This window comes from Eschscholzia californica, unplaced genomic scaffold, assembly GCF_041429995.1.
Source record: "Eschscholzia californica isolate CP2 unplaced genomic scaffold, dmEscCali1.0.p SCAF_3, whole genome shotgun sequence".
Taxonomy (NCBI): domain Eukaryota; kingdom Viridiplantae; phylum Streptophyta; class Magnoliopsida; order Ranunculales; family Papaveraceae; genus Eschscholzia; species Eschscholzia californica.
In genome coordinates this window covers 26,369,036-26,385,858 of record NW_028238420.1, presented here as the reverse complement: position 1 = coordinate 26,385,858, position 16,823 = coordinate 26,369,036, and the positions used below count along the sequence as shown (strand labels likewise).

General features: G+C 37.7%; 1 protein-coding gene across 2 annotated transcripts; it reads left to right on the top strand.

Annotated features, from left to right (window-relative positions):
- Positions 1–11,194: 11,194 nt before the first annotated feature.
- On the top strand, positions 11,195–16,358 carry LOC147549235 (uncharacterized). Of its 2 annotated transcripts, XM_086668970.1 has the most exons (7): positions 11,195–12,474; positions 12,614–12,730; positions 13,382–13,498; positions 13,672–13,752; positions 13,913–13,993; positions 14,112–14,887; positions 15,039–16,358. In XM_086668970.1, the coding sequence occupies exons 2-7, from the start codon at positions 12,615–12,617 to the stop codon at positions 15,485–15,487; spliced, it is 1,620 nt and encodes a 539-aa protein (XP_086525096.1). In that variant the 5' UTR covers positions 11,195–12,474; position 12,614; the 3' UTR covers positions 15,488–16,358. The 2 variants fall into 2 exon arrangements, with proteins under 2 accessions (XP_086525096.1, XP_086525095.1); XM_086668969.1 differs by lacking the exons at positions 11,195–12,474; positions 12,614–12,730 and adding an exon at positions 13,131–13,242.
- The last annotated feature ends 465 nt before the right edge of the window (positions 16,359–16,823 follow it).

Sequence of the window (16,823 nt, the reverse complement as noted above, 5' to 3'; positions counted from 1 at the left end):
ACAAAGCACTTTATGGGCTCAAACAAGCTCCACGAGCATGGTACAGCAAAATCGACTCATATTTCAGAGAAAATGGGTATGAGAGAAGTAAGAATGAACCTACTTTATATGTGAAGAAACATCAATCTGATTTCTTGGTAGTTTGCCTATATGTTGATGATATGATATATATGGGTTCCTCTAACTCTCTTATAAATGAGTTTAGATTTTGCATGATGCATAAGTTTGAAATGACAGACTTAGGCCTACTCCACTATTTTCTTGGAATTGAAGTGAAACAGGAAAAAAATGGAATTTTCATTTCACAACGCAAGTATGCTGCTGATCTTCTCAAACGATTCAACATGACCAATTGCAAAACAGTGAGTACTCCTATGAATGTGAATGAGAAGTTTCAACTTGTTGACGGTACTGAAGAAGCAGATGGGAGTTATTTTAGGAGCTTAGTTGGGGGTTTGATTTATTTGACTCAAACTCGCCCAGATATTGCCTACTGTGTTGGGGTCATTTCGAGATTCATGCATACTCCTACAAAGCATCATCTTGGAGCAGCCAAAAGAGTCTTGCGCTACATTTCTGGAACTACGACCTATGGGTTATGGTACACACATAATATTAATTTCACACTATGTGGTTTTTCAGATAGTGATTGGGCTGGATCTTTGGATAATAGAAAGAGTATCTCTGGAAACTTTTTTACTCTTGGATCAGCTGCTATTACGTGGAGCTCAAAGAAACAATCGTCCGTTGCATTGTCATCATCAGAAGCAGAGTATGTTGCTGCAGCAGCTTCAGCATGTCAAGCATTATGGCTGAGAAAATTGCTTGATGATCTTCATCAAAAGCAAGAAGATGCAACTGAGATTTTTTGTGATAATGTATCTGCAATTGCAATGACCAAAAATCCAGTATTTCATGGGAGATCGAAACACATAGACTTGCGACATCACTTCATTCGGGAACTGGTTGGTAAGGAATTAGTCAAGCTAACGCATTGCAGCACGGAAGAACAAGTTGCAGATATTCTAACTAAAGCACTACCTCAAGGAAAACATAATTACTTTATGAGTCGTCTTGGTGTCCTAGATTTTGAATCAAGGGGGAGTGTTGAGAAGTGATTCAAAATCATATTTAGTTGTTAAGGTCAATTAAGTAATTCAGTTGTGAGTTGAAGAAGTCTTATTCTGTTTTAGTCTAGTCCTATTCTTTTGGTCAAGTACGTAGTTAGTGGATAAGTGGTAGTGTCTTGTGAGTAGTTGAGAGTGGGTGAGTGGTTGAGAAGAATGTGGAGTCTGTAAGCCTATAAAGGCAGTAGTTTTTCAATGAATGAAGTATTCAGATTTACAACAATAACACCACATTAATGTTAGTTAGATTAGGTTTTATCAATTTAGTATTTAAATAGTGAATTTTAGGGTGTTACTTCGTTTTAGGGTTTTGTTATTGATCTCCCTGGTCACTTTTTCTTCTTCAAAGTTGAAAGAACGCACTCAAGGAGTTCTTCGTTTTAGGGTCTGTTTATTTCTTCAATTGGCTTATTTTTTCAAGTGGGGTTCTTATTTCAGCAATTAGCTTCGTTAATTTCTTCAATTAATGTTCGTTTATTTTCAATCATGATGTACACAGATATGCTAGAGGGAGTTATCATCATACGGGAACACACAACTCGGAGCTATTTAGTTGTCTTTGTTTCAAATTCAAAATCTTTGTGTTTCCTATTTGTGTGTATACCTCACTGTTTATATTGCATGGTCATACTAAAAAGAATTCTTTTTGTTGAATGGTTAATTACTTGAAGGAATTTGAACGTAATAGAGCACAAGACTGAAAGAGAGTCAAGGTTGTTTGAGAAGGATCAAAGATCAAGGCTGGAGACTTGTATTTCCAAAATCCTATGGTACTTGGTTGTGCTGGTAGTGGGAGTAAAATGAACTATTGGATACTCTTAAATGTCCGTGATTAGGCCTTAATGTGGCTTTTGGTGTCTACACTAGGTGGAAAGGTGTCATTTGTTTGGGGCTCACCCTGCACACAGGATTAGATTGAGTAGAATTATGTCTTTTTAATACTCATTTCCTCTTTGAAGCAATGTTTCAACAAAAATGAAGAAACTAAGTACATAAATGTAGCCCCGAGCATAGGTTTAGAAGGAGTAGAAATAGGTTTTTTTTGATGCTCCATTCATGTTGAAAGATATGTTTAATGAAAATGAAGAAAATAGTTACGTAGTTTATGTGCTTCGGTTATTGAAAGGACGTACATACTGCTTACTGTGATTTAGATATTACTTTTGGAGGTAAAAAAAATTTGCTTTTGATTTATCTCTTTTTAAATTTTGCGTACAAGCAAACCCCATAATTTTAGAAGTAAGATTCATCTTTGATTTATAGTTTGAAAGAGTTGTTTTCATCAACTCTATGCGTCCTTGCTAGGAAGAAGACTCCTTGTGGTGCGGTAATACAATAAAGTACAGGAGCAAATGTTATGCAAATGGGATCAATCCCACATCAGTTTATGAACCATGTCTTCACTTCAGGAAATGGAAAGACAAATATACTAATCAACAATATATGCACCGTAATGAATATCAACCAGCATAAGAACTATCTGGGTAAGTAATCTAATACTACGAAAGCATTTCATTATTCGTTTTAATTAGGATACATTCATTTGAATTAAATTTTCAATTTGCAGTTATATATTTTACAGTTTTGACAAAACAGTTGTTCAACCCTTTGATCAACCCTTAGCAGAAAAGTTTGATAAAGATTATTCAACAATATAGTATTTACTTTGCCAACGTAAAGAAGCCTGTAATTTATAGGAAGAATTTAAGCTTAATTGGTAAAAGAGAATACGGAGAAGACTGAAGAGAGGCAAAGAGAGATAGATATACAAGTGTTTCAGTAAAGTATCTTTACTTGAACGTTTTCAAATTGTCGCATAATATACAAATATATTTTAAATTCTAAAATATATTGATGAAAAGACGAAAACATATATGGAAATTAGTGCGTTGATGACTTGATGTGAATGTTTGTTTAAATTGCAAATTACATTGGACCAAATTCCACAAATATGTTTTGTTCAGATCGTATTGGATTTAACAACATGAATTCGATGACACTACATTTTTATTGTGTTCAATCTTCTTATGAAGTTTCTTCGCATTGGTGTAGTGGTGATTACCTACCTTAAAATCTGTAAATTAGTTCACCCACTCTATGAACAAAGGAAACAAAATTCAATTACGAGGCCACCCAATATTTTATCTTCAAATCTATGTCATTGGATCTCTAAATGACTTTTCCTATAATAAATATAGTCATTACGAAGGAAGTAAAAGCTTTTTAAAATGCCTTAAACTCTCTGATTTACATGTTCTTTATCCCAACATAAAATCTTCTCTTTTACTAAAAACAAACCTAAAATCTCCCCACCTTCCCTCATTAGCACCTTACATAACACCTCACTCTAAATCTAATCTAATGGCCCTTGAATTAAACGTCTACTATGTCCATGTTTGGGCGTCATTACTCATGAGTTACTTTTTCCTACATTTTCTATCTTTCTTTACTCATGAGTTACTTTTCCACCTCTAATCTAATGCCTCCTCCTCTTAAGTCTCACACATTAAATGAGAGATTTATAACCATTCTGCAACCCCTCCTGATCACTTTCCTTTCTTCTTTATCCTAAGGTTAATTGATGTAGTCGTTTCAAAAGTTCTTCAAATCAATGGACACCAAAGACAGCCACTATTGCTCACATGAAGCCGTTTATTGATGTAGTCAGAGCCGTGTTTGAGGGGGGGTGGGAACGGCATCCGCCCTGGCCCCCACCTCAAAAGGGCCTAATTCCTATAAAAGGGTCATAGTTTAAAGGTTATATTTTATGCAATACCTGATTAATCATCTAATTACTACTAGCTTTGTTGGAAAGGGTGATTGATGTCCATGCAGCAGACATGGGTTCAAGTCCAGAGTTCTACTTTTGGAATCTTTATTTTTGCTCCATTACTACACTTTGTTGTCTTAACCATTTTGTTACCTTTGGTGTATTTCGTTAATTTTTGAAGTGTTTTTCAAGGAATAGAGTGCTAAGTGTTTTTTCAAAAAAAGAAAACCAATAATACATGAATAGACATGTGAATCATCTATGATTTTCATCATCTTACATTGTGTTCAACTTTTTGCTCGTAATTTATTTTTGTACGAAAGGCCTGCAATTAAGTTTCGCCCAGGGCCCTCAAATTCTCAGCCACGGCTCTGGATGTAGTGTCATCTCTTTGTTCTATTTTTCAATTTTAGACATATTATTTAAAATCAACTTTTCCTTTTTTCCTTTCTTCCTTTCCTCGATCATGATTATATATATCAATTTGTGTTCTAGGTTTATGTGGTTATGAGAGTTATGAAGCAAAGAAGAGCAACTGCAGAAATTGCTCTGAAGAAAGAAAATCTCTTGGCAAATGCTATGTTGTTAATACTACTAGATTTCCGTCGCGTCCTCCGGACAAATTCCTCTTGGCTAACGCCAGAGATGACATCTAAACCAAAATCTAAGAAAACCCCCCTGGAGATGGAAAAAGCAGAGAATGATTAATAATAAAGATCATATCTATTTTAGAAAGAAAATAAAAAGGGAGAAAAAATAGGGAAGGGATGTTAACCGACTCACAGAATAAGTTGTAAATCGTGAAAGAAAATCGTGCGTAAGGAGAGAAATACGTGGGTTGTAGTTATTGTAGGGATATCCTAACCGATTTTGGTCGATTTACATTAATACCCTTTTATTTTGATCTACATTAAAATCTCAATAAAAATGAACGGCTAGACTTATACCTCAAATAACCGACTCAGCTGTTTTAATATATTGGATGGAATGACTTTTCTGAGAGTTATTCATTTTGATGTAAGTTATTAGACAAATTTTTGTTTGTAAAATAAAGTTGCCTTCTTATTAATGTTGATTTTCTTTTCTTCTGAGATCTTTGTTTTGAAAATAACAAAGCAGAGTTCAAGAAAACGTTCAACAAAGAACATTCTGATAATAATTTAGTTATAAAAGTAAGAACTTACAATCTCTCTTTGTTTGCTCTTAATATGTTATAATATCTAGATCTCTTTATCAAGAACTTACAATGTCTCTAGAGCAGTTTCAACTTCTTAATCTTTTAAGTTCTGTTATCGTTGACATTTCTATGTTGATTTTTTTTATCTTTGATTTCTTTTCATTCCATTTGTTTACTCATAAGTTTTTTAATATATAAAGTTTCTTTTCTAGTTCTACTAATCAACATCTGGGTGTCTACATATAAGTTAGAAGAATTGTTTTTGGGGAATTCTGTTGTAGGTCGATGTTGAAGGACGGCAAGAAATTTCTTACGTCTATCCAACTTATGCGTTGTTTTGCTCTTAATTTCAGATACTTTTGCTTCTACTTTAGGGTTATTTCCGCACTATCTAGCTTTATTTAAGATACTCCTATATTAATCTCATATCAAGGAGTAGAAGAACTTAAATAGAGAGGTCTTTTAAAGTTCCGACTATACCTGAAGGTGGATTGTGCATGGAGTGCGGTCGTTCCTCGCGTAACTTGAATATTTTTGTAGTGATGCTTATCATGGCTACCTCTTCAGATGCTTCTCCAGAGCTGCTTTAGCCAAGCTTGTCCACGTGTCCATTCGCGTGCAACAAGCATTAATGCTTTTGCTTCTGAGGGACATGTTTCATTCCTTTATTCTTTGATTTTCTGAAGTCAGATATCTAATACTCTGATCACCCGCTTTCTGAGTTTATCATTTTGGTAACTGTCCATGGTACCTTCTCTATCAGTCGTGGGACACGCTTCTTTCTTTTGTTGGTGCATGGTCTTAGTCGTTTCTAGTCACATTAATGTTATGTCTGACCTTGTCAGTGATCCGTTGCGATTTATTGTAACACTATTATGCCTTAGTCAATTTCGGGGCATTTGATTCTTTATCCTTTAATGCTTCCACTTGTCGAGGCCTTTGCTCACCAACTTCCCGCTATAAATTGCTATTTTGATGATTGTTTTGCTTCATGGAAAACTTTTCCTAAGTTGTTCTTTTTCCTAAATGTTATTCTTCAAGTTATCTGATTTCTCTGAATTTGAAGACGAGGCCCTTGTTTGAGTTTCATCTTGAAGTTATTTTTTCTTCGTAGTCTCAGAGTGGTGGTGTTGAAAGGGGTTCTTCTCATAGCGGAGGTGTTAACCCCTTAGGTCTTCATCGCCTAAGGGTGCATTGGTGAGTTGGTAGATGTGCGGTTGGTTTTCCGTTGTTACCTCTTTCTTAAGTTCTGAAATAAAGGAAGGATGGTTGGGTATCCTTGGGTTGTGTCTCCTTCTCCACAATGTCCAGAAGGTCTGGATAGTGAGACACCGGGTTCTAGATGTCTGCTGTAATAGGTATCGACAAAGCGTTAACTTCTTTTGTAAGTATCCTTTAATTTCATAATAGTGTCTGCTGAAGCAGGGCTTGTCTTTGAATATTTTTGTTTCCATGCCTGGTCATAGCTTGGGCTAACAGGGCTCTGTCTTGGGCCTGCTAGGCAAGGCCTTGCTTTGAATTGTTTTTGTTTCATGCCTGGTGAGTTGGTTGATGTACGACTTGGTTTAGTTTTGCCTTTCGTTTTCCTTGGCCGTTATATCTCAAATAGGCCGATCTGTTTTGAGAGACCTGCGAAGTAGGGTTTAAACTAGGGCTACAAAGGTATGTTATCTGCCAGGCCTGCAAAATACGACTTTCTTTTAACGCTTGTTCGAGCAGTTAAGTTTTGAAAAAGTTTTTTTTTCTTTTAGTTTGATCAGAGTTTCACATAGGACTCGTCCTCTATTTATTTTGAGTTTCGACTAGGATTCCTCTTTATCTTGTTAGAGTTTAAACTAGGACTCCTCCTTAATTTATTTGAGTTTCGACTAGGACTCCTTAATCTTTTTGAGTTTCGACTAGGACTTCTCCTTAATTGATTTGAGTTTCGACTAGGGTTTTTCCTTAATTTAGTTGAGTTTCGACTAGGACTCCTTCTTAATTGAGTTTTGACTAGGACTCCTCCTCAGCCATGTAGCTTGAGCTATCAGGACTAATGCCTGCGAAGCATGGCTTATTTAATTTTGAATCTCGGGTTATTGCTTGGGTTATCTAGAGTTACGTTTTACCAGTTCGACTAGGACTCTTCTTTGGGGTTGTAGCTTGAGTTATCAGGGTTGATGTCTGCAAAGCAGGCCTTATTTAACTTTGGCTACCGGATTATCATTTGGTTATCCGAGCTTACATATTATGAGTTTCAATTAGGACTCCTCCTTGGGCCTGTAGCTTGAGCTATCAGGGTTTATGCCTGCAAATCAGGACTTATTTAATTTTGATTGTCAGTTATCCTTTGGGTTATTCGGGCTTACATTTTATGAGTTTCGATAAGGATTCCTTGGCCTTATTTAATGTAATCTGGGTTGACGCCGAGCTTTTAGAAACATATCCATCTCATGACATCGGTTGAGCTACCGATGTCGACCATGCTTCTGTTTACATTACAGTTCGTTATTGTAGCGGTGACTATCTAGGCATCATTGTGTGGGGTGATTATCCCGTGTAGGTCGTCGTCTGTGAAGATAAGTGAGGGTGTTTCCCGTTCAAACTTCCTATATCCTTTGTGTAAGATTGCGTACCTTTGGCTCGCATTTCTGGTTTTTCCTCCTAACGCTAGTCCCCCAACTATGGTGCTGATTGTTCCAATGTCTTGGGTTCTGAATGTTATTTGGTTTTTTTTTAAACCTCTTTGCTGAGGTAAAATGGGTCTTAGTGTCGAGCCTTGATCCTACTCCTCCCTTTTCGGAAGACATTTTTGTCTTGCTTTTGGTGTTGAGGACCGATATTCTCGTTTAATGTATTTGTTGAGCTCTCATTTTCTCACTATCTCATATATGAGGTTCTTGAGGTTCCCACAATTTTCAGTCAAGTGACAGTAGTCCTTGTGGAAAGGGCACCGTGTGTTCATGTCCCTTGGTATGTAATCCCTTTTATCATGATTTGGCTTTGGTACTTGAACTTTCTCGTCTTTAATTAGTGTCTGCAGGATTTCTCCTCTTTTGTTAGTTAATGGAGTGTAAAAATCGTAATGTGATCTGACCTTTTTGTACTTTCTTATGCTCTTTGGGTCGTTGGTCTTCCTCGCGTTCCCTTCTTCTAGGTGGATCTCTTTTGGGTTGGCTTTTGGCTATTACTTTCATCCTTCTGTAATTTTTTTCGGTCCTTACCACAAACAGGACTCTCTCAATGAATCCCTTTATAGTGGGTAGTTCATCTTTAGCTATTTATCTTATTATGTTGTTGTGTCTCAATCCTCTCTTCAATGTTATGGGAATGACTTTGGAGTCCTGGTGCGGTATTTGGACCATCTCATTGCGAAACCTTTGCCAGTATTTGGCCAATGACTCACTTTCCCCCTGAAGAATGTTGACTAGTCTTCGTCGGTTTTATGCATTACGTAAAGGATATAGTCCTTCGGTCTGAAGGAGATATCCTTCCGAAGGAGTGTCCTTCGAGCAAGATGGCAATGCGTATAATTTGTAAGTTAGAATAACGATGACTTTATCCGGAAGATCATCTAGTCCAGTCCAATTAGGGATCGTAATGCTTAGCTAGAAGGCGCTTACGATCGTAGGATCACTTCGGTAATCCGTGGCTAACATAGACCGGATCATACAACGGGTAACACCAAAGAGTGGTAGCTTGATCGGAGAGAGTTGACTCGTGGGAGCTTGCCGATTGATGGATATGATCCAGTCTGATAGTGCCAAAAAGATAAAAAGAATCAGACTCGAAAGAGAAGCTTGAAAAGTGGTAAAACCCACTTATAGGGTGTCCTGATCAATCCCAAAAAAGGGCATTGATCAGGACCATATAGGTGGGTGAGCCGGCCAGGGTAAGCCCATAATGGGCTTAAGTGGTCGGTCACACCATATTAGGGTTGAAACCCTAATTCGGGTCAGAAAGAGTTCTGACAGTTTACCTTTTCTGGGACTCTTATTGAAACCTAATATGAGTAAGACTCATATTAGGGTTTCTCTATATAAAGGTCATTAGAGTTCAGAAAAAGGGTTGAACTTTTCTCAAGAGAAAACAACTTCTCTCTCACAATATACAGCTAAGTGGAGAGAGAGGGTTTTAGAGAAAAAGCTTCATTCTATCTATGAAGTCAAAAGAAGAATGGTTATTCTTCTCAACCTTCAACGGACTCCTAGCTGACAGACAAAGAAGGGAGATCAAGTTATTTACTCGAGTGTCTCAAGTAGAGGAGCTACATATGAAGCTCTCATCTTCGAGATAAAGGAGTCAGAATCTAATTTGAGGAAAGGTAATCCAGGTATTCTCTTTATGTTTCCAGTTCATTATTAGTTCTTGCATGCGATCATGGATAACTGGTGTTAATCATATAATGATTGAGATTCTGCTTACAACATTAGTTAGATGATTAGTAGTCTTAGAGACGTACACAACCCTACAGTGGCATCATGAGCCGTTTGCATGTAACTAGATTTTGACTAGAACGAATTAGATTCACACTTGATTTATTAGATAGATAAATTTGAATAGAGACTCGAACAAGTTTTGGTTAGTTTGAATGAGATTTATTCGTAATCAAAACATGGTTTTGAAAGGGTTTCAAAGCATAAAAACCTTAGATTTTGAGTTTTTTGAAAAGGGTTTCGAAAACTATGATTTTTGGATTTTGATTTTTGAAAGAAGGTTTTAAAAACCATTGTTTTTGATGATCGAATAATAAAAAAACAGTAGCTTAGAACAACAGCTAAAGAGAAGGGAACAAGAAGAAAAGAATTTAGAAGTTTCCAAATTCTTGCCTGGCTGGCCTGGTCGCGTCCCACACCTTCTAGGGACAGAAACCCTAGTCCTACACGGACTAGGAGTCTCGACCTTCCAGGACCAGGAATCCTAGTCCGTCTAGGACTAGGATAGGTCCTGGTCTTCTTGGACTTAGAGTCCGAGAAGAAGCTACCTTGACTTAGGTCACGCCTCCACAAGTCAAGACGCGTCTCAAGCATGAGACGCGTCCTTGGGCTGTTGTCCAGGAGCGTCTAGGCAAGTATGGGTGTGCTAAGGCATCCCGGACTTCACGTCGGAGATGGCCCAAGACACGGCCTTGGTCAAGACGCGTCTGGACCAAGGGGCTCGGCACGTTTGGAACATGCCATCCCTGGTCCGGGCCATGTGTGGCCTATGCCGAGACCGGTCTTGGGCTTACCCGAGACCGGTCTTGGGCCTACCCAAGACTCAGTTAATGGGCTTTGCCCAAGAGGATGACTTGGGTCTTTTGAGTTTAACTCGGGCCTTGACCCGAGTGGGAGTTTTTCAGTATTTTCTTCGATTTATCTCCCGGTTTCAGCCAAACTTTTCGAAAATTCACCTGGGACATTCGAGGGTCCAAACGGAATTTATCCTAGAATTTATTTTGGAAATCATTAAGGGTAAAACCACAACTCGCCATTAGTCTAAATTTTACGAAAGTAGATATAGGGCCCGTTTGGCATATAGATGTCAATAGTTTCTCCCAAAGAGCTATTTGACTATAGCGAATCTAGATTCGATTTAAAATCGAATAACATACATAGTTTAGAATAATATGAACATCATATTATTGTATGTATAAACGTGAATGTGGATAATAGTATGGCAATAGAAGTGTCCATTGAAGAACCGAAGGATGAGATCATGGTTCGAGTGGGAGAAATCAATGAGGTTCGAGGATGGAAATCCATGCGAGCTAAGGTGAAACAAGAATCTACCTATGAAGATTAGATCTTTAGGTTAGGGCCATACTAGGATCAATTCAGCTCTATTTACTTCTCGCGTGCATTCACTAGTTTACGTTTTACATCGTGGATGATTAAGTCAGAGTTCATAGTAATGCATCCAAGATAAAAATGTAAAAGTCCCCAAAAATAATTTTGAGCAAAGCCTACCCAGACTAAGACACCTGTTGAGCCCTTGTTAATTGATGGGCCTAAAAAGTTTCCTAAATAGGTCTACACCCGCAAGTGCACGGGTGTCAAGTTGTAATAAATTCCGGTAAGACCGGTTCGTTCCTCAGAGACTTAGTCAAACTTTAATTCTAACTTGGTTTGATTGGTAATATTTTTCAAATTATAAAAAAAAGGATTTTTGAGGGAGAGGACCAAAATTAGCCCGGTAAATTAGCTTCCGCCCCAGCCCATTTCCAAATTGCGGGAGAGGTCCAAAATGTCAGATTAGCCTGACAATTCCTGTTTCTAAGGGTTATTCCTTCCCTTTTTGCCCCTGCCTGCTTCTCCCTTACCTTCCTTAATGGCCGATTGACATGGCAATTAATGAGCCGAATTTGTCTAATCCGGAGCATTAAATGAGGAGAAAATATCTCCAATTTTATTTCCTTCTCTCTCTAATCTGATTTCCTTCCCTTATCTCCCCGCCCAAATCTCTCCTTTATTTTCTTCTTTCTCTCTCTATCCTCTGTTCTCTCTCCTGTAATGGCGCCATTTTCACCCAAATTTTCATCCAAATTTTGGGGTTGAAATTTTCGGTCCCGCTCAAAATCTATCAACTGTTTCTAGCTCTATTTATAGACAGAAGCTCATCATCTTTTGAAAGACCAACTGTTACTGTTCTTCCACATTAGGTTAGTGATTTAAATGTTCATCATCTTCCTGGCTTGAAGGGAACTCTAGTGTTTTGCCTCACTCATCTTCTGCCATGAATACTCCTTAAACCCAAACAAAAACAAAAATAAAAACAAAAACAAAAACAAAAGCATTTAAACTCATCTTCTAGCCTTGAATGGTATCATTTAATGTTATCATTTTTATGTTCTTAAATCTCATCTTTTAGCCTTCAATGTTATCATTTAATGTTTCTTTTGGTCCACTGCTCTTTAAAGACAAACAGTTAGACACTACATTTCATTCATATTTGTTTTGCTTGACTGTCCCTTTCATGTTTCTGCCCTGAATACTCCTTAAACAAAAAAAAAACATTTAAACTCATCTACTTGCATTGAATGAAATAATTTCAAGATGATGGATGTACTTCCAACAGAGGTCACCAAAATGATGAATATTAGGATCCTTTGAACAACTCCTTCGAAACTAATGATTTACTGTAACACTAGTTCATTGCCCACCAATCAAGTACTTCAAGACACCACCCTTAATGAATCTGTATATTTACTAGTCAGTATACAGTTTCCTTTTTTTGTTTTATAGTTGGTTGTACATTTTGTAGTTTCTACTTAGTTATATAGTGTTTGTTCTTGGTCAGTTTTCTGTACATGTTTCTATACAGTGGCCAAGTTTACCGTACATTGTTCAGTTCCCGTTTTGCAATATGTCTATAATTTCGTTTAGTTAACTTTTGCAGGTTGGATTGCATATCTCTAATCTTAACACGTCAACTTTGAATCGGTATATTTTCATTCCTTATATGTTCGTTTTTATTGTTCAAATATATTGTACAATTTTTCGTTCCTTATCCGTTATCTCGTTCCCTCTTCTTTGGATAGTTTACAGAACATTCTAAAGTTCCCGACCTTCTCTTATGCAGAATGAACAGAGAAGAAATGTCGTCCCAGTCAAATGAAGAGTCCATTCGTGAACCAGAACGTCAATTCTTCAGTCTCCACCCATCAAGTATCTCAAGATCACCACCCTTAATGAATCGGTATATGTTCATTCCTTATATGTTCGTTTTTATTGTTCAACTATATTGTACAATTTTTCGTTCCTTATCTGTTATCCCGTTCCCTCGGATTTGGGTAGTTTACAGAACATTCTAAAGTTCCCGACCTTCTCTTATGCAGAATGAACAGAGAAGAAATGTCGTCCCAGTCAAATGAAGAGTCCATTCGTGAACCAGAACGTCAATTCTTCAGTCTCCACCCATCAAGTATCTCAAGATCACCACCCTTAATGAATCGGTATATTTTCATTCCTTATATGTTCGTTTTTATTGTTCAAATATATTGTACAATTTTTCGTTCCTTATCCGTTATCTCGTTCCCTCTTCTTTGGATAGTTTACAGAACATTCTAAAGTTCCCGACCTTCTCTTATGCAGAATGAACAGAGAAGAAATGTCGTCCCAGTCAAATGAAGAGTCCATTCGTGAACCAGAACGTCAATTCTTCAGTCTCCACCCATCAAGTATCTCAAGATCACCACCCTTAATGAATCGGTATATTTTCATTCCTTATACCTTCGTTTTTATTGTTTAACTATACTGTACATTTTTACGTTCCTTATCCGTTAGTTCGTTCCTTCGTGTTTGGATAGTTTACAGAACATTCTAAAGTTCCCGACCTTCTCTTATGCAGAATGAACAGAGAAGAAATGGCGTCCCAGTCAAATGAAGATTCCATTCGTGAAGCAGATCGTGCATTCTGCAGTCCCTACCTATCAAGTACTTCAAGATCACCACCCTTAATGAATAGGTATATTTATTAGTCAGTATGTAATTCCCGTTGTGCTTTATAGTTGGTTGTACATGTTGTAGTTCCTACGTAGTTATACAAGGTGTGTTGTACTTGGTCAGTTTTCTGTACATGTGTCCTTCACCTCTGTACATGTTCCTTCACCTCTTCACCTTATTCCTGTAATTATTCAGGTTTGAACTTGAATTCTTCCCTTCGAATGCTTCAAATTTGTCAAGATCATCACCCTCAATGAGTACAGAAGCAATGAATCGGTACATTTTCATTCCTTATATTTCCAATTTTATTGGTCAAGTATACTGTACAAATTTAAGTTCCTGATCCGTTCGCCTGTTCCCTTGTTGTTTGATAGTTGACGGTACATTATTCAGTTCCCTATTCCTATATATCGATATATTTCTTTAACTTACGCAGGTTGGAATGTGGTTTTGTCATGCCTAATTCGTCAATTGTGCCTCGATCATACACTTCAATGATTCCACAAGAGTTGAATCGGTACAGTACTTTGTGTGTTATACCTTTTTTTGACTGGGAGTTGTAAAATGTCTGGTTAACAATTAAATGTAAGGTTAGTTTTTCCGTTCCTGGTTTTAAACTTTGTGTATTTTTGTAGGTCGCCCAGTGATTTCTTCTTACCCCCGCCTTCTAACCATGGTGATGGTTCCACTGCTCTTGTCAGAAGAGAACCTCTCCGGTCTGAGAGTTGGCCTGAAGTATTCACCCATGAGGGTCAAGAATTTCCTGGCGGTGTGATTGCATTTCGCCAGGCTCTCAGTCGATACTCAATCAAACACGGTTACAATTATGTGTTTGTGAAGAATGACCGCGATCGTGTCACCTGTGTTTGCAAAAGTACAAAATGCAAGTGGAAAATACACGCGGTTGCTCCTCTTAAGTCGAGATCTATGTTTATCCTGAAAGCCTATAACCCCGTTCACACCTGTGAAGACTTCATCACTGGTGTACGCAAACCTCGACTATCGACTGAAGCTGTTAGTTTATTGATTGCAGAAGACATTAGAGAGAACCCTACCAAGAGCACCAAGGATATTGTTAGTTCCTTCAAAAAAGATTATGGTATTAAACTGAGTTACTACTACTCATATCATGCTCGAAATGCGGCAATTTGTATAGGATTTGGTGATGAAGCTGATTCCTATGCAAAACTCTCCTGGTATGTTGATGCTCTGTCAAGGTCTAATCCTAACAGTCATATCGATCTGGAAGTTGATGAAGAGTCGCATCGTTTTGTAAGAATTTTCATTGCTCTTGGAGCATGCATAGAAGGTTACAAGCATTGTAGACCTCTGATATTTGTTGATGGTACGTTTGCTAAAACAAAGTATAATGGATGTATTCTTGCTGCAGTTGCGAAGAATGGAAACGACGGTAATTATTCTATTTCTCTTGAAACTGTTCCCTGTACATTTTATAATTGTCAGAAGACCAAATAGTTATCTGTTCATTGGTTAGTTCCCGAGACATGCTTACATTTACAAGAAACAGTAATGTTTATACTCAATCATTGTGTTGTACGCAGGTTTTTTCATTCTTGCCTATGCTGTTGTTGATGTAGAAAACGATCACAACTGGCTCTGGTTTTTTGGGAACTTGAAGAATTGTATAGATATTGGTGAATCACTTACTTTTATGTCTGATAGGCATAACGGTATATTAAATGGTGTTCGGAATGTATTCCCATCGGCCAACCACTCCTACTGCGTGTGGCATTTGCGGAACAACTTGAATTTACGAGTTAGAAATGGTGCCAAGAAGTCAGATTATTTTCAGTCATTGATGTTCAAAGCGGCTCGTGCACTTACTACCTCAGACTTTAGCAAATACACTGGGGAGATTTGTGTAATGGGTAGGGCTGGAGCTGAAGCTTTTTTGCACTCAGTCGACCCTGTTCATTGGGCAGATGCCTTCTTTCCAGGGAAAAGGTACGGTTTAATTTGCTCTTCCTTGTCTGAGTCCTTCAATTCCTAGATCCGAGACGAGAGAGTTATGCCAATAACAGTCATGCTCGATATGCTCCGAATGAAGATCATGAATATGATGAACGAGAGGCGAGTTGAGTCATCTAGTTGGTCTACCTTCTTATGCCCGAAGGTAGATAAAGAAATGCAACTGCGTTACAAAGTGGCTTGTAGTTGGACGTGCGTCCAGTCCGGAGAAGCTCAATACGAGGTATTGTCTATGCCCTCCCATTCAGTTGACTTGGCCCTACGGACGTGCACTTGTCGCAAGTGGCAAGTAGAAGGCATACCATGTGAGCATGCGATTCTGTGTATAAAAATGAATGGTGGTGATGCTTCTTCATTTTTTGATTCCAATTTCACTACCGAAGCCTATTGTAAGACCTACAGTCATCCCGTTAAGCCTGTACCTACGTTTGATGAGCCAAAATCATATGACCCAGACACGATGATTCTTCCTCCTCTCACAAAGCGACGTCCTGGTAGACCTCGTACCACTCGAATTGAAAGTGCCGGGTATTTTCCCAAAAGACAGAGGGTGTGTGGCAGATGTAATCAACTGACGACCCACAATCGTGCATCTTGTAACGAACCAATATAGTGATGGGTTAGCACTTATCTATCTGATTTTGTTTAGCACTTCTTCAAGTGTCCAGTATTTTGTTAGCACTTCCTTTGGAAATGTAAGTTTCTTTTTGTTGTCTACTGTTGTATGCAGAGTACATTTCATGATTTGCAGTACATGTATTTCTTTATAGTAAACTGTTTTGTTAACGAAACAGAACATTGTACAACTTTCAGTACATTAGATAACTGGCAGTAGATTATGTAATGCCTTGTACCTTGTAATGTATGTTGTATGTGTATTTGATAGTTTCTAACCATTGAGTACCTTTCACATCTTGTTTCCATTGGTCTAAATTGTACATAATGATTGAGTCTAAGTTGTACAAGTCTTTACCCTTCAAAAAGTTTTCTTTTCCACCACCAAAACGGACAGTACATTATAGAACGGACTGTACATTACATAACTGGCAGTAGCTTATGTAATGCCTTGTACCTGTAATGAATGTTGTATGTGTATTTGATAGTTTCTAACCATTGAGTACCTTTCACATCTTGTTTCCTTTGGTCGAAATTGTACATAATGATTGAGTCTAAGTTGTACAAGTCTTTACCCTTCAAAAAGTTTTCTTTTCCACCACCAAAACGGACAGTACATTATAGAACAGACAGTACATTACATAACTGGCAGTAGCTTATGTAATGCCTTGTACCTGTAATGTATGTTGTATGTGTATTTGATAGTTTCTAACCATTTAGTACCTTTCACATCTTGTTTCCTT

Bases quoted from the DNA above. Each gene is read 5' to 3' on its own strand.
- LOC147549235 (XM_086668970.1), top strand. From the start codon at position 12,615: ATGAACAGAGAAGAAATGTCGTCCCAGTCAAATGAAGAGTCCATTCGT. The intron at 13,499-13,671 runs GTATATTTATTA...GTAATTATTCAG, and splicing joins TCACCACCCTTAATGAATAG to GTTTGAACTTGAATTCTTCC. The intron at 13,753-13,912 runs GTACATTTTCAT...TAACTTACGCAG, and splicing joins AGTACAGAAGCAATGAATCG to GTTGGAATGTGGTTTTGTCA.